This window comes from Apium graveolens, chromosome 10 (genome assembly GCF_009905375.1).
Source record: "Apium graveolens cultivar Ventura chromosome 10, ASM990537v1, whole genome shotgun sequence".
In the NCBI taxonomy this organism is placed as follows: Eukaryota; Viridiplantae; Streptophyta; class Magnoliopsida; order Apiales; family Apiaceae; genus Apium; species Apium graveolens.
The window spans coordinates 205,106,344-205,124,779 of record NC_133656.1 but is presented as its reverse complement, the minus strand read 5'-3'; the positions used below and the strand labels follow the sequence as shown (position 1 = coordinate 205,124,779).

At 34.8% G+C, this 18,436-nt stretch overlaps 1 protein-coding gene and 1 pseudogene across 1 annotated transcript; one reads left to right on the top strand and one right to left on the bottom strand.

The window, feature by feature from the left end:
* Positions 1-505: 505 nt before the first annotated feature.
* LOC141691697 (uncharacterized) lies at positions 506-3,606 on the bottom strand (annotated as a pseudogene).
* Positions 3,607-16,211: 12,605 nt separating this feature from the next.
* Positions 16,212-16,679, top strand: LOC141691696 (uncharacterized). Its single transcript, XM_074496456.1, has one exon. It carries the CDS (start codon positions 16,212-16,214, stop codon positions 16,677-16,679), a length of 468 nt encoding a protein of 155 aa, XP_074352557.1.
* Positions 16,680-18,436: the final 1,757 nt, after the last annotated feature.

Here is an 18,436-nt window from a genome sequence, read left to right as displayed (position 1 = left end):
CTAAACAATCTTTCCTACAAAGACCTTGTGCAAATGTGTCGTCTTGGACTCTTAAGCAAAAATTCGTTTGACACAAGTTTTATGAAGACAACCTTACTCAAGTACGTTCAAATTGTCTCAAGGCATTATATATATATAAGTTTTGAAAAACTGCTAACACCAACTGGTATTAAAGTTCAAGAGTGGACTGGACAACTTAGCTAAAATATCTCTGATTTTTTTAATATTTTTTTCATTTTTTCAATTTTTTTGGTTTTTTATATATGTAAGTACTACTAAACCCCTCCCCCATACCTAAATCATGCATTGTCCTCAATGAATGCAAATGAGAGAAAAATGATAAAATAAAAGGACGAGAATACCTGATATGGGCATGGCAGAGGAATAGAACTAACTATTATACAACAAGAAAACTTACTTTTATCACGCATCAATGAGGTGAATCACCTTTTCCTCAGAATCAACTGGCAGTTCTAAAAATGGCTTAAGCCTTTGACCATTAACTTTATAAAGTTTCACCAGTTTTAGGATTTTCAATTTCAATAGCACCATGAGGAAAAACAACTTTAACAACATATGGTCCCTCCCACCTAGATCTCAATTTCCCAGGAAATAAATGCAGTCTAGAGTTGTACAAAAGAACTTTTTGACCCGGAGAAAAAGACTTTCTCAAAATAGATTTGTCATGCAAAAGTTTAGTTCTTTCTTTGTATATCTTAGCATTTTCATAAGCATCATTCCTAATTTCTTCTAACTCAGATAGTTGTAATTTCCTATGGCTACCAGCAGTGGGTAAATCAATATTTAACTTTTTAATGGCCCAATAAGCTTTATGTTCAAGTTCAACAGGGAGATGACATGTTTTACCAAAAACAAGCCTATAAGGAGACATACCCAAAATGGTCTTAAAAGCAGTACGATAAGCCCAAAGTGCATCTACTAACCTAACAGACCAATCTTTCCTATTTGAATTGACAGTTTTCTCTATTTTTTGTTTAATTTGCCTATTAGAGACCTCTATTTGACCACTAGTTTGAGGATGGTAAGGTGTGGCTAACTTATGAGTGATGGAATACTTCCTCAAAAGAGACTCAAACTGATGGTTTTGAAATGCTTACCCTGGTCACTAATTATAGCTCTAGGCGTACCAAATTTAGAGAAGATATTCTCTTTCAAGAACTTAAGAACTACCATATTATCATTAGACTTAGTTGGTATGGCTTCGACTCATTTAGACACGTAATCAACCGCTAAGAGAATGTAGAGGTTACCAAAGGAATTAGGAAAAGGACCCATAAAATCTATACCCCAGACATCAAAGATCTCGATCACTAAGATTGGATTCATTGGCATCATGTTTCTTCTAGTTATCTTTCCTAAGTGTTGACACCTACTACAAGCGGCAAAAAATTTAGCAAAATCTTTAAACAAACTAGGCCAATAGAAACCACATTGAAGTATTTTAGCAGCTGTCTTTTTAGCACTAAAGTGACCTCCACAAGCCTGATCATGGCAAAAGGAAAGTATACTTAAAAACTCATGGTTTGGAACACACCTCCTAATGATTTGGTCTGGACAATACTTAAAAAGATAGGGATCATCCCAAAAGAAGTATTTGGCTCGTGAGAGAAATTTGGATTTTTCTTGTTTAGACCAATGAGAAGGAATGTCACCAGTGACAAGGTAGTTAACAATATATATCAGCAAACCAAGGAGTGGTAGATATGGAAAGAAGATGTTCATCAGGAAAAGACTCATTCAAAGGCATATCAATGGTGGACTCCACTATTAAACGGGGAAGATGATCAGCAACAACATTTTTAGAACCCTTCTTATCCCCAATTTCCAGGTCAAACTCTTGGAGCAACAAGACCCACCTAATCAATTAGGCCTTCGAGTCTTTCTTAGAGAAGAGATATCTAAGAGCAGAGTGGTTTGTGTAAATAATGATTTTAGAGCCTATAAGATACGACCTAAACTTTTCAAGAGCAAAAACTACCGCTAGAACTTCTTTTTCAGTGGTGGAGTAGTTAAGCTGAGCATCATTTAGAGTCTTACTAGCATCGTATATGACATGGGGTATCTTATTGATTCTTTGTCCTAAAACTGCCCCTACGGCATAGTCAGACGCATCACACATAAGCTCAAAAGGTTGATTCCAATCAGGGGATTGAATGATGGGGGCTGAGGTTAACTCTTTCATAAGATGTTCAAAAGATTGAAGATATTCATTCGAGAACTCAAATTTTATGTCTTTAGAAAGAAGATTGGTCAACGGTCTAGCCTTTTTGCTAAAATCCTGAATGAAGGGCCTATAAAAACCAGCATGTCCTAAGAATGAACGGATTTCTTTGATAGATTTTGGTGGAGATAGATTAGCAATGAGATCAATTTTAGCTTTATCAACTTCAATTCCCTTTGATGAAATTTTATGACCAAGAACGATTCCTTCTTTAATCATGAAATAACACTTTTCCCAATTAAGAATAAGGTTTTTTCTTTACATCATTTTAAAACTAAGTCAAGATGATTAAGACACTGATGAAAAGAGGAACCAAAAATGGAAAAGTCATCTATAAATATTTCTAGGAAGTCTCCTACCATATCAAAGAAAATGCTCATCATACATCTTTAAAAGGTGGAAGGGGCAGTAGTGAGACCAAAAGCTAAGCGGCGATAAGTAAAAGTTCCAAAAGGACAAGTGAAAGTGGTTTTTTCTTGACCCTCGGGAGCAATGGGAATTCGGAAATATCCAGAAAAACCATCTAGGAAACAGTAGTAAGAGTGACCTGCTAATCTTTCTAACATTAGATCAATGAAGGGTAGAGGAAAATGATCTTTCCTAGTGGCAGCATTAAGTTTCCTTTAATCAATACACATTCTCCAACCAGACTGAACACGAGTGGGAACTAGTTCATCATCCTCATTAACAACGACAGTGATCCCTGACTTTTTAGGCACTACTTGAACAGGACTGACCCATGAACTATCAGATATAGGATATATGATTCCTATATCTAGACATTTAAGGATTTCTTTTCTAACAACTTCCTTAAGAGTCGGGTTTAACCTCCGTTGTGGTTCTCTAACCGGTTTAGCATCATCAACTAAGTGAATCCTATATTGGACAATGGTAGGGCTGATGCCCTTGATGTCGGATACGCTCCACCCTATGGCTTCCTTACTCTCTCTAAGTACATATAAGAGTTCTTCTTCTTGAGAAGGTGTTAAATCAGATGCAATTATGACTGGAAGAGACTTAGAAGGACCTAGAAATATATATTTAAGAGTTTCGGGAAGAGGTTTTAGTTCTAATTTCGTTGGACTTGCCTCAACGGATTCACTAGCTTTAAAAAGTGGCAAAGGAAAATGTTCTAACTCTTGGTTGGAACTAGGAATGGTGGACTTTAACATTTCATTGACCTCATTTTTATTGCTAATATTATCCCAATCTTGAACAAAATAATCTTGACAAAAGCTAAGGACATCATCAACATTCATGATTTCATTATTAACTAACTCATCAATCATATTAACATCTATGGGTTGGTCAAAAAGCTCATTGGGTTGTTTTCCTACATTGAAAATATTGAGATCAATTGTCATGTTTCCAAAAGTAAGTTTCATTAATCCATTCCTACAGTTGATCAAGGAATTAGACGTGGCAAGAAAAGGTCTTCCTAAAATGATGGGAATTTGATTTTTCAGATTTTTGACTGGTTCGGTCTCTAGGACAACAAAATCAAAAGGAAGACAAAATCACCAATCTTAATCAACACATCTTCAACTATACCGTTGGAGTTTTGACAGAACGGTCAGCAAACTGAAGAGTAACACTAGCCTTTTTAAGTTCACCTAAACCCAAGGCTTGATAGACAGATAATGGAAGAAGATTCACACTAGCTCCTAAATCGAGTAAAGCTTTATCAATGAGGGTATTACCTATGACACAAGAGATGGTAGGACAACCAGGATCCTTATACTTCACAGGGATTTGATTTGACAAGATAGAACTAACATGAGAGGTTAGAAAAGCTTTCTTAGGAACATGAGTGGTTCTTTTATGAGTACTCAAATCTTTTAGACACTTAGCATAAAAGGGAACTTGTTGAATTACATCTAAAAGAGGAATGTTAATCTTGACTTGCTTAAAGACTTCTAAAATCTTATCTAACTGAGCAGATTGTTTGTTTGAGATAAGTCTTTGAGAAACGGAGCTTTTGGCTTAAAGACTTTTTCACTAAACGCATCAGAGTGGGGTTTTGAAGGTGGTTCTTTGGATGGTGATGACTCATTAGATTAAGAAGTTTCAGGATTTGAAGATTGTGGAAGACTAGGATCCAAGAGTAGAGGATTTGGTTCAGATGTTAGCTTATCTTCCTGATGAGTATTAACACCAGCATGATTGTTGAATTGATTTCCAGACCTTAGAGAGATGACAGAGTTCATATTTTCATGAGACTTTTGGTTTTGATAAAATTTAGGATTAACCTCGGGTTGACTAGGGAAACGATTTTTCCCTCTCTCACTGATTGTGTTTGCCAATTGACTAACTTGGACCTCTAGCTTAGATATGGCTTGTGTGTTTGAATTTAGCAACTGCCTATCTTGGGTCATAGCTTGCATGAAAGATTGTTGAGATTTAAGTAAAGCCTCCATACTTTTTTCAATGGAATTCAATTTCTTATCAGATTCACTAAAACCAGGACGGTTTAAGGGGACTGAATTAGGATAATGACCAAGATTTTGAGGAGGATATGTGTTGGGTTTTTGAGTTGGGTATGGACCAGGATTGGGCTTTTGAAAAGCAGTTTGAGGATTTTGATTAAACTGGTTATATTGACCTTGGTTCCACGAGAAATTTGGGTGATTCTTCCAACCAGGATTGTATGTGGGTGCATATGGATCATTACTAACTCTAGGTTGAAACATAGCATTGACTTGTTTACTTTCAGGGCAATTGTCTATTACATGATTAGGAGAACTACAATTTGCACAGATAGAAAATTGAGAATACACATTGTTGGTTTCTAATGCCTCTAGACGTTAAGTGAGTGTTGCTAACTTAGCTTCGGTTGCAATAGAATTACCAACTACGTGTAAGCCATTAGATCTTTCAGGTTCTGCATTAGGTTCCCTAGTTAACTCCCACAACATTATTTTTTCAACTAACTCCTCAAAATATTGCCAAGCTTCTTCCTCAGTTTTATCCATAAATTTACCTTGGCACATAGACTCTAACAAAGCAGTGGTTTGACTGTCTAAGGCTTCATAAATTTTTTTACAAAGTCTCCATTTTTCTATACCATGTTGAGGACACTTAGACAAAAAATTTTTAAATCTATCAAAATACTTCAAAAAAGACTCATTTCGATTTTATTGAATTTGGTTAATTTCATTCATAAGTCTTTTTGCCTTATGGTTTGGAAAATATTTTTTAAGACAGATAGACACAAATCCATCCCACGTGGAAATAGAATTAACGGGTAGACTATACAACCATTGTTTAGCCTCTTCTTTTAAAGAAAAATTAATAAGTCTGAGCCTAATGGAGTCTGAGCTAAGTTGTTGGAGTTTTTGTAGAGCACATACTTCCTCAAATTCTCGAATGAAAAGATATGGATCCTCTCCCTCTACAAGTAATCACGTAGTAGACAAAAGCTATAAGTAAACACCCAAAAAAAATTGAAAATTCAAAAATAAAATCTTTGAGCTATGGGTAATCCTAAAAATAATCTAGACGGCTCCTAACTTTTGGATCACCAAAAAGTCTATAAATCTAGATTTATTCAAACCGATTGGCCAGGTAAGCGGGGGCACTTCCTTGTAAACAAGGCGCTGAATTAGAGAACCGCTAGCCTAGTCACCAATCCAAATTGGCCAGGTAAGTGATACACTTGTCTTGTCACCAAAAGTTCGAATAATTCCAAATTTACTTCCTCTTTTAGGTACCTTCCTAATTGAGCTCGAAATCCTAGGGGCCGACGTCTACTTAATTTTATTAAGGTGGGTGAATGCAAGATGAAGGAATTAGTGATTTGTGGGCCAAGGAAAGGGTGATGAAATCCCTCACCTTATCTTGTAATAGGGTGGCGCCCTTAAGATTGATTAGATGATGCAGCACACAAAGAACAAGATAATAAACACTTATGGACGCACTACACTACGTGTTTTATACTAAATTGTACGTACCTCTTTCCTCCAGCAATCACCATAATTGTATAAGATGGAAAGCAATAAATACAAAAAGAAAATCTAGATGATGTGATCATACGTGAGAGAATGAATGATGCAACAAATTGGTTTTTAACAATTAACTAACTAATATTTTTGAATCTTTCAAATACTTTTTGTTTTTTGGATTTTTCAATAATAAAAGTGAGAAAAAAATAGAGAGGTGATACGGAATACCGAAAAGTGCTTTCAAAAATTCCAAAAGAGACGGCGAGGCCTCCTAGCGATCTTCTTGTCCAAACTTTCCTCCGCTTCACGATTCCCTAAAAAATAAAGAGAAAACAAAAAAAACTAGTCCGAAAAATTAAATATCAAGTAGTAAAAATTAACAATAGTCCCCAAAAGCGGCGCCAAAAACTTGATGTGTAAAATAACTGCAAGTGCACAGCGGTTAATTGTAGTAAATACAGGTCGATCCACAGAGACTATGAATTTTCAAAACCCTAACAATTTAAATCAAGTGAACTAGACAATAAGATTTGAGAGGAGTTTGAATTAACCTAATTAGCAAATAGATCAAATAATATGAAAAACACAGGAATTCGAATCCGTTAATTAATCATAATTAAAATCAAGTCGCCCTAAAATCAATTCTCTTTTCTTCACAAATAAATTTTAATTAACAAGACAAGCATATACTATGAAACTTGTTATCTAACAATAACCCATCAAAACTTCATGGAGCAAGCATAAATTATGAAAAATAAACCTGGTAACAATAATATATCAAAATCACTTTGTCAATTAAATAATTAAGCACCAAGAAAAATCAAGAGAATCAAATAAAATGAACAAGAAGATATCAAAGCAATTAAATTAACTTCATCTTCATCCTAGGGAACAAATTTAGCTACACATGATAAAAAGATGAACAAAATAAATAACTAATTGGGTGTCTTGGGTGTTGGAATGTTGAATGTGTAAAATATAAGAGGGGAGACCCATATATATAGGGAAAATATGAGGGTTGGGTTCTTGAAATACAAGTAGGATTCTTAAAGTAAATTCTTCTACTTCTCCAATAAGGATTCTATTTATCTTCCAATTCCCTTGACTCTAGAATAGTCCACCTCCTTCCTTATTTGCTCCTTTTCCAGCTCAAATTCTGATTTAATTTATTTTCCTACAAAACAAAGTAAAATAATTTATTTATTAATAAAATTACGAAAACGGACATAAAATAGGTATTAATAATTAAAAACCAATTTGTTGCATCATTCATTCTCTCACGTAGGATCACATCATCTAGATTTTCTTTTTGTATTTATTGCTTTCCATCTTATACAATTGTGGTGATTGCTGGAGGAAAGAGGTACGTACAATTTAGAATAATACACGTAGTGTAGTGCATCCATAAGTGTTTATTATCTTGTTCTTTGTGTGCTGCATCATCTAATATATCTTAAGGGCGCCACCTTATTACAAGATAAGGTGAGGGATTTCATCACCCTTTCCTTGGCCCACAAATCACTAATTCCTTCATCTTGCATTCACCCACCTTAATAAAATTAAGTAGACGTTGGCCTCTAGGATTTCGAGCTTAATTAGGAAGGTACCTAAAAGAGGAAGTAAATTTGGAATTATTCGAACTTTTGGTGACAAGGCAAGTGTATCACTTACCTGGCCAATTTGGATTGGTGACTAGGCTAGCGGTTCTCTAATTCAGCGCCTTGTTTACAAGGAAGTGCCCCCGCTTACCTGGCCAATCGGTTTGAATAAATCTAGATTTATAGAATTTTTGGTGGTTCAAAAGTTTGGTAATGTCTAGATTATTTTTAGGATTACCCATAGCTCAAAGATTTTCTTTTTGATTTTCCAATTTTTTGGGTGTTTAATTATAGCTTTTTTCTGCTACGTGATTACTTGTCTTATATGCAAAGTAATTGGGTTCGAGACCATTCATCTAGATTAATAAGACACTTTAACCTTTCATCTCCTAAAGTAGTAAGGCAACTCTGAAAGAGATGTGTCCTAAGTCCAATCATGTATGATGATTTAGGAATAATTTTTATGTAATCTGTTTTGATTTAATTGATATTAATAAAAGACTTATTTTGGTTTTATTGTGGGCTTTATCTATTTAAGTGTTTAAATAAGATATACCATAGTTTAGAGTAAAGCTTTTTATGGATTATGATGAGATCATAATAATGAGACCTAAAAGATGATAACTCTGAACTTAAATATTTCATGGTCGTAGGATTACTAACTGGTAATTAGTAATCCGCAAAGATCGGTACATACTATGCTTGCTTCATTATGAAGAATGTCTGTTCTCATAGACATTTGTGTGGTGACACTATAGCTAGTATGTAGGTGCTTATTATAGAATAAGTTCACTGAACATGACTCACACAGCTGAACAACTGATGGAGTTCACTCATGTGTCAGCAGTTATTCACATAGTGATAGTTGTACAAGTATCCTTAGACTTGAGGTCATCATAATCATCTTGTGTACACTGAACTATACTTTGGTTTAGTTCTTAGTCTCCAGGGACAATTATGAGTAGTGTTGACTCAGAGAAATGGCATAGTGCCATGAAATCCGAAATAGAATCTATGTATACCAACCAAGTATGGACTCTGGTTGAGGCGCCTGAAGGTGTTAAGCCTATTGGGTGTAAGTGGGTATACAAAAGAAAGATTGTAGCAGATGGCCAGGTGGAGACCTATAAGGCCAGGCTCGTGGCAAAAGGATTCAAACAAAGGCAAGGGATTGACTTTGATGAAACTTTTTCGCCTGTAGCCCTGTTAAAATCAATTCGGATTTTGCTGGCGATTGCTGCTTACTACGACTATGAGATCTGGAAAATGGACGTGAAAATGGCCTTCCTCAATGGGAAACTTGAAGAGGAAGTGTATATGACACAGCCAGAGGGTTTTCTTTCCAAGGGAAATGAACACCTAGTATGTACGCTGCTGCGAACCATATATGGTTTAAGGCAAGCTTCTCATAGATGGAACATCCGTTTTGATGAGACAATTAAGGAATTTGGTTTTATCAAAAACATAGATAAACCATGTGTCTACAAGAAGGTTAGTGGGAGCGTGGTAACATTTCTTGTATTGTATGTGGATGACATACTTCTTAAAGGAAATGTTTTGCGACGCTTTCATCAGATTAGGGAGATTGTTGAAAGAGGAGATGTCAACATCAAGAGAGTTGACACACATAACAACATAGCAGACCCTTTAACAAAGCCACTTTCTCATAGTCACTTTGATTGTCGTAAAGACAAGATGGGTATTAGATACGAGAGTGATTGGCTTTAGTACAAGTGGGAGATTGAAAGAGATGTGTCCTAAGTCCAATCATGTATGATGATTTAGGAATAACTTTTATGTAATCTGTTTTGATTTCATTGATATTAATAAAAGACTTATTTTGGTTTTATTGCGAGCTTTATCTATTTAAGTGTTTAAATAAGATATACCATAGTTTAGAGCAAAGCTTTTCATGGATTATGATGAGATCATAATAATGAGACCTAAAAGATGATAACTCTGAACTTAAATATTTCCTGGTCATAGGATTACTAACTGGTAATTAGTAATCCGTAAAGATCGGTACATACTATGCTTGCTTCATTATGAAGGATGTCTGTTCTCATAGACATTTGTGTGGTGACACTATAGCTAGTATGTAGGTGCTTATTATAGAATAAGTTCACTGAACATGACTCACACAGCTGACTAACTGATGGAGTTCACTCACGTGTCAGCAGTTGTTCACATAGTGATAGTTGTACAAGTATCCTTAGATTTGAGGTCATCATAGTCATCTTGTGTACACTGAACTATGCTTTGGTTTAGTTCTTAGTCTCCGGGGACAATTATAAGGGCTCTACTGGGTATAGGAATTTATACACGAAGATAGTGTATGATCAATAAAGGATCTACCCCTTCCAGTGAAGGAAGAGAATGTTCAATGCTGATCCAGTTATGCTAGTTCAGAAATCTCTGGCCAGAGTGAATGAAACTAGAAAGGAGTTTCTAATTTACATTAAATAGAACTAAGCATAGTGAATGGGAAAGCAAATGATTAAATAAGATAGGCTTGACACAAGTTCCATGCCTTGTATTTAATCGTGACATTACAGGATAGAAGGAATTGATTGTACGGTAACTATTCACTGAATGGGTTCTTTGATATTCTAAGCAGTGAATTCGTATTATCCGGATAGTCGCGATATGCTGAGAAGTATCCCTCACGATGTAGAATAAATATGATTAATTAATTAATCATATTTAATGAATTAGAGAATTTATATAAATAATGATAAAATAGTTTTATTATTATTTATTTCTACTACCGGCTTAAGATTGAACCTACAGGGTCACACCATAAAAGAGAATGATTTAATGTGGATGAATTAATTAATAATGGCTGATAATTATTTATTTATGAAATAAATAATTAATTAGCAGATTTAATAATTGATTAAATGAGATTTAATTAATTCTTAATATTATTAATTAAGAATTTAATTTTGGAAATTAAATGAAGTGAGAGAATTATTTTGCTAAAGTGTTTAAAAAAAGAAATTAATGATTAAACGCTGTTTTAATTATTAGTTAATTGGTTAATAAGAATAATCAATTAAAGGGTTAATAATAATAATATTTTATGGAAAATTTTCAGCTGAAAATTTTGCCTATAAATATACTATTATAAATCCTATTTGCCTCAACCCAAATAAAAACCCTAATTCTAAAGTAGAAATAGAGGGAGCCAACTAATTCTCTCAACCTCTTCCTCCTCCATTACATTGATCTCTTGGTGGATACCAGTGGAGTGCTTCACACTTGAGGAGCAGCTGCTAGGGATCTCCGCTCATCGTTCTTGGATCGCTATTAAAGACCTCCATCTTTCCATTAACGTAAAGCTTCTTAAGGTAAACATACTGAACTACGAATTAAATATTATTTTTCGCAAGGATCCTGCGGAGGGTTTCGGTTTTTTTTAAGATTTAAATTTACGTTTTTGTTGCGTTTATGTGCTAAAAACCCTTCAAACTCGACTTCTCTTCACCCACTAACTTTTCTTCACCCACTAAAATTGAGTCAAAAGAAGAAGTGGCAATTCCACCTGTAATCATGGCTGTCTCACTCAAAGACCATTGTTAACCCGCTCGTTCTGCTGAAATCTCATGCATAGTCCTACCTGAAGTAACCGCGAATAATTTTGAAATTAAACATCAACATATTAGCATGTTACCTAGGTTTTATGGGGTAGAGGGAGAGGATCCATATCTTTTCATTCGAGAATTTGAGGAAGTATGTGCTTTACAAAAACTCCAACAACTTAGCTCAGACTCCATTAGGCTCATACTTATTAATTTTGCTTTAAAAGAAGAGGCTAAATAATGGTTGTATAGTCTACCCGTTAATTCTATTTCCATGTGGGATGGATTTGTGTCTATCTTTCTTAAAAATATTTTCCAAACCATAAGGCAAATAGACTTAGGAATGAAATTAACCAATTTCAACAAAATCGAAATGAGTCTTTTTGGAAGTATTTTGATAAATTTTAAAAAGCTTTTGTCTAAGTGTCCTCAACATGGTATATAAAAATGGAGACTTTGTAAAAAAAATTATGAAGCCTTAGACAGTCAAACCACTGCTTTGTTAGAGTCTATGTGCCAAGGTAAATTTATGGATAAAACTAAGGAAGAAGCTTGGAAATATTTTGAAGAGTTAGCTGAAAAAACAATGTTGTGGGAGTCAACTAGGGAACCTAATTCGGAACCTGAAATATCTAAGGGCTTACACGTAGTTGGTAATTCTATTGCAACCGAAGCTAAGTTAGCTATACTCACTAAACGTCTAGAGGCCTTAGAAACCAAAAATGTGTTTTCTCAATTTTCTATCTGTGCAAATTGTAGTTCTCCTAATCCTGTAATAGACAATTGCCCTGAAAGTGAACAAGTCAATGTTATGTTTCAACCTAGAGTTAGGAATGATCCATATGCACCCACATACAATCCTGGTTGGAAGAATCACCCAAATTTCTCATGGAACCAAGGTCAATATAATCAGTTTAATCAAAATCCTCAAATTGCTTTTCGAAAGCCCAATCCTGGTCCATACCCAACTCAAAACCCCAACACATATCCTCCTCAAAATCATGGTCATTATCCTAACTCAGTCCCCTTAAACCCTCCTGGTTTTAGTCAATCTGATAAGAAATTGAATTCCATTAAAAAAGTATGGAGGCTTTACTTAAATCTCAACAATCTTCCATGCAAGCTATGACCCAAGATAGGCAGTTGCTAAATTCAAACACACAAGCCATATCTAAGCTAGAGGTCCAAGGTAGTCAATTGGCAAACACAATAAGTGAGAGAGGGAAAAATCATTTCCCTAGTCAACCCGAGGTTAATCCTAAATTTTATCAAAACCAAAAGTCTTATGAAAATGTGAACTCTGTCATCTCTCTAAGGTCTGGAAATCAATTCAACAATCATGCTGGTGTTAATACTCATCAGGAAGATAAGCTAACATCTGAACCAAATCCTCTACTCTTGAATTCTAGTCTTCCACAATCTTCAAATCCTGAAACTTTTGAATCTAATCAGTCATCACCATCCAAAGAACCACCTTTAAAACCCCACTCTGATGCGTTTAGTGAAAAATTCTTTAAGCCAAAAGCTCCGTTTCCTCAAAGACTTATCTCAAACAAACAATCTGCTCAGTTAGATAAGATTTTAGAAGTCTTTAAGCAAGTCAAGATTAACATTCCTCTTTTAGATGCAATTCAACAAGTTCCCTCTTATGCTAAGTGTCTAAAAGATTTGTGTACTCATAAAAGAACCACTCAAGTTCCTAAGAAAGCTTTTCTAGCCTTTCATGTTAGTTCTATCTTGTCAAATCAAATCCCTGTGAAGTATAAGGATCCTGGTTGTCCTACCATCTCTTGTGTCATAGGTAATACCCTCGTTGATAAAGCTTTACTCGATTTAGGAGCTAGTGTGAATCTTCTTCCATTATCTGTCTATCAAGCCTTGGGTTTAGGTGAACTTAAAAAGACCAGTGTTACTCTTCAGTTTGCTGACCGTTCTGTCAAAACTCCAACGGTATAGTTGAAGATGTGTTGATTAAGATTGGTGATTTTGTCTTCCTTTTGATTTTGTTGTCCTAGAGACCGAACCAGTCAAAAATCTGAAAAATCAAATTCCCATCATTTTAGGAAGACCTTTTCTTGCCACGTCTAATTCCTTGATCAACTGTAGGAATGGATTAATGAAACTTACTTTTGGAAATATGACAATTGATCTCAATATTTTCAATGTAGGAAAACAACCCAATGAGCTTTTTGACCAAACCATAGATGTTAATATTATTGATGAGTTAGTTGATAATGAAATCATGAATGTTGATGATGTCCTTAGCTTTTGTCAAGATTATTTTGGTCAAGATTGGGATGATACTAGAAATAAAAATGAGGTCAATGAAATGTTCGAGTCCACCATTCCTAGTTCCGACCAAGAGTTAGAACATTTTCCTTTGCCACTTTTTGAAGCTAGTGAATCCGTAAAGGCAAGTCCATTAGAATTAGAACTAAAACCACTTCCCGAAACTCTTAAGCATATATTTCTAGGTCCTTCTAAGTCTCTTCCAGTCATAATTTCATCTGATTTAACCCCTTCTCAAGAAGAAGAACTCTTATATGTACTTAGAGAGAGTACGGAAGCCATAGGGTGGAGCGTATCCGACATCAAGGGCATCAGCCCTACCATTGTCCAACATAGGATTCACCTAGTTGATGATGCTAAACCGGTTAGAGAACCACAACGGAGGTTAAACCGGACTCTTAAGAAAGTTGTTAGAAAAGAAATCCTTAAATGTCTAGATAATGGAATCATCTATCCTATATCTGATAGTTCATGGGTCAGTCTTGTTCAAGTAGTGCCTAAAAAGTCAGGGATCACTGTTTTTGTCAATGAGGATGATGAACTAGTTCCCACTCGTGTTCAGTCTGGTTAGAGAATGTGTATTGATTATAGGAAACTTAATGCTGCCAATATGAAAGATCATTTTCCTCTACCCTTCATTGATCAAATATTAGAAAGATTAGCAGGTCACTCTTACTACTGTTTCCTAGATGGTTTTTCTGGATATCTCCAAATTCCCATTGCTCCCAAGGATCAAGAAAAAACCACTTTGACTTGTCCTTTTGGAACTTTTGCTTATCGTCGCTTAGCTTTTGGTCTCACTACTGCCCCTACCACCTTTCAAAGATGTATGATGAGCATTTTTTCTGATATGGTAGGAGACTTCCTAGAAATCTTTATAGATGACTTTTCCATTTTTGGTTCCTCTTTTCATCAATGTATTAATCATCTTGACTTAGTTTTAAAATAATATAAAGAAACAAACCTTGTTCTTAATTGGGAAAAGTGTCATTTCATGGTTAAAGAAGGAATCGTTCTTGGTCATAAAATTTCATCAAAGGAAATTGAAGTTGATAAAGCTAAAATTGATCTCATTGTTAATCTACCTCCACCAAAATCTATCAAAGAATTCCGTTCATTCTTAGGACATGCTGGTTTTTATAGGCGCTTTATTCAGGATATTAGCAAAAAGGCTAGACCGTTGACCAATCTTCTTTCTAAAGACATAAAATTTGAGTTCTCTAATGAATGTCTTCAATCTTTTGAACATCTTAAGAAAGAGTTAACCTCAGCCCCCATCATTCAATCCCCCGATTGTAATCAACCTTTTGAGCTTATGTGTGATGTGTCTAACTATTCTGTAGGGGCAGTTTTAGGGCAAAGAATCAATAAGATACCTCATGTCATATACTATGCTAGTAAGTCTCTAAATGATGCTCAACTTAACTACTCCACCAATGAAAAAGAAGTTCTAGCAGTAGTGTTTGCTCTTGAAAAGTTTAGGTCATATCTTATAGGCTCTAAAATCATTGTTTACACAGACCACTCTGCTCTTAGATATCTCTTCTTTAAGAAAGACTCGAAGGCCCGATTGATTAGGTGGGTCTTGTTGCTCCAAGAGTTTGACCTAGACATCAGGAATAATAAGGGTTCTGAAAATGTTGTTGTTGATCATCTTTCTCGTTTAATAGTGGAGCCCACCATTGATATGCCTTTGAATGAGTCTTTTCCTGATGAACATCTTCTTTCCATATCTACCACTCTTTGGTTTGCTGATATTGTTAACTACCTTATCACTGGTGACATTCCTTCTCATTGGTCTAAACAAGAAAAATCCAAATTTCTCTCACGTACCAAATACTTCTTCTGGGACGATCCCTATCTTTTTAAGTATTGTCCAAACCAAATCATTAGGAGGTGTGTTCCAAACCATGAGTTTATAAGTATACTTTCCTTTTTCCATGATCAGGCTTATGGAGGTCGCTTTAGTGCTAAAAAGACAGCTGCTAAAATACTTCAATGTGGTTTCTATTGGCCTAGTTTGTTTAAAGATTCTGCTGAATTTTGTGCCGCTTGTAGTAGGTGTCAACACTTAGGAAAGATAACTAGAAGAAACATGATGCCAATGAATCCAATCTTAGTTATCGAGATCTTTGATGTATGGGGTATAGATTTTATGGGTCATTTTCCTAATTCTTTTGGTAACCTCTACATTCTCTTAGCGGTTATTTACGTGTCTAAATGGGTCGAAGCCATACCAACTAAGTCTAATGATAACAAGGTAGTTCTTAAGTTCTTGAAAGAGAATATTTTCTCTAGATTTGGTACGCCTAGAACTATAATTAGTGACCAGGGTAAGCATTTCAAAAACCATCAGTTTGAGTCTCTTTTGAGGAAGTATTCCATCACTCATAAGTTAGCCACACCTTACCATCCTCAAACTAGTGGTCAAGTAGAGGTCTCTAATAGGCAAATCAAATAAATTCTAGAGAATAATGTCAATTCAAATAGGAAATATTGGTCTGTTAGGTAGGTAGATGCACTTTGGGCTTATCGTACTGCTTTTAAGACCATTTGGGGTATGTCTCCTTATAGGCTTGTTTTTGGTAAAGCATGTCATCTCCCTGTTGAACTTGAAGATAGAGCTTATTGGGCCATTAAAAAGTTAAATATTGATTTACCCACTGATGGTAGCCATAGGAAATTACAACTATCTGAGTTAGAAGAAATTAGGAATGATGCCTATGAAAATTCTAAGATATACAAAGAAATAACTAAACTTTTGCATGACAAATCTATTTTGAGAAAGTCTTTTTCTCCGGGTCAAAAAGTTCTTTTGTACAACTCTAGGCTGCATTTTTTTCCTGGGAAATTGAGATCTAGGTGGGAGGGACCATATGTTGTTAAAGTTGTTTTTCCTCATGGTGCTATTGAAATTGAAAATCCTAAAACTGGTGAAACTTTTAAAGTTAATGGTCAAAGGCTTAAGCCATTTTTAGAACTGCCAGTTAATTCTGAGGAAGAGATGATTCACCTCATTGATGCGTGATCAAAGTAAGTTTTCTTGTTGTATAATAGTTAGTTATATTCCTCTATCATGTCCATATCAGGTATTCTCGTCCTTTTACTTTATCATTTTTCTCCCATTTGCATTCATTGAGGACAATGCATGATTTAGGTATGAGGGAGGGGTTTAGTAGTACTTACATATATAAAAAAAACCAAAAAAATTGAAAAAATGAAAAAAAAATACAAAAAATCAGAGATATTTTAGCTAAGTTGTCCAGTCCACTCTTGAACTTTAATACTAGTTGGTGTTAGCAGTTTTTTCAAAACTTATATATATAATGCCTTAAGATGATAAAAACGTAGTAAGGTTGTCTTCATGAAACTTGTGTAAAATGAATTTTTACTTAAGAGTCCAAGACGGCACATTTGCACAAGGTCTTAGTAGGAAAGATTGTTTAGGGAAGTTTTCGATATCTGAGACAGAGCCCACATGTTGAAACAATGTCGAATCAATTTTTGCGGAAAAAAAAGAAAAGAAAAAAAGAGATGCTTGAATAAACTACTTCAATACCCAATATTCCTCACAAATAAAAAAAAGAGAAAAAAATTGAGATGATGGGCACAAGTTGTATAATTGACCAGTCTTGTTTTGTCGCCTTTGTTACTCGAGTAATTAAGTCTGTAGGGGTATGTCAAAACCTAGTGCCCTAAGACCATCTGGTTTGGGAGTCATTGGCCCAAAGCTCGCTTCATGGGTAACATAGAAAGCTTAAGAAAACGGACATTACATAGTCAGTTAAAAAAATAACTGTGAATTTTGGCTTGATACTTATTTTGATAGAGATTGGGTATGTTCAATATTGGTTGAAAAAGAGGAAATATACTTACTCAATTGATTCTTCATAGACCTATTTTCATGACACACCTGGGGTTTTTTTTTGTAAATGTTCAGAGTCGATATAAGTGGATTGTTGATACCTATATCTTGGCTATAATAAGAAGGGTCTTAAAGGCATGTATTTTCCTAAAAATTCTTGTGTTGACACCGATGAATGTTATTGTTGATAGAGTTCGGACACTTGCTAGAGTATTTCACAGATTTTATGGGTATATCTTCTGTAAACCCTCAGGAGACAACACTCCTCTTGTAGAGATCGTCTATGAGTTTAACGGGTTTGTAAACCTAAAATTTCCCGTCACGCATACGAAAAGGAGCATAGGACTTTTCTTAGTTAGCATTTTTCTTTTTGATTTTTCTCGATGACGAGCAAAAGATAGGTATGGGGGCATTTGATAGGTCCATATTATTACATATTATTAATACCTATTTTATGTATGTTTTCATAATTTTATTAATAAATAAATTGTTTTACTTTGTTTTGATAAAATCAGAATTTGAGTTAGAAAATGAGCAAATAAGGAAGGAGGTGGTCTATTCTAGAAGTCAAGGGAATTGGAAGATAAATAGAATCCTTATTGGAGAAGAAGAAGAATTTACTTTAGGAATCCTATTTGTATTCCAAGAACCCAACCCTCATATTTTCTCTATATATATGGGTATCCCCTCTTGTATTTTACACATTCAACATTCCAACACCCAAGACACCCAATTAGTTATTTGTTTTGTTCATCTTTTTATCATGTGTAGCTAAATTTGTGCCCTAGGATGAAGAGGAAGTTAATTTAATTGCTTTGATATCTTCTCGTTCATATTATTTGATTCTCTTGATTTTTCTTGGTGTTTAATTGTTTAATTGACAAAGTGATTTGTATATATTATTGTTACCAGGTTTATTT

Bases quoted from the DNA above. Each gene is read 5' to 3' on its own strand.
- LOC141691696 (XM_074496456.1), top strand. From the start codon at position 16,212: ATGTCTCCTTATAGGCTTGTTTTTGGTAAAGCATGTCATCTCCCTGTT.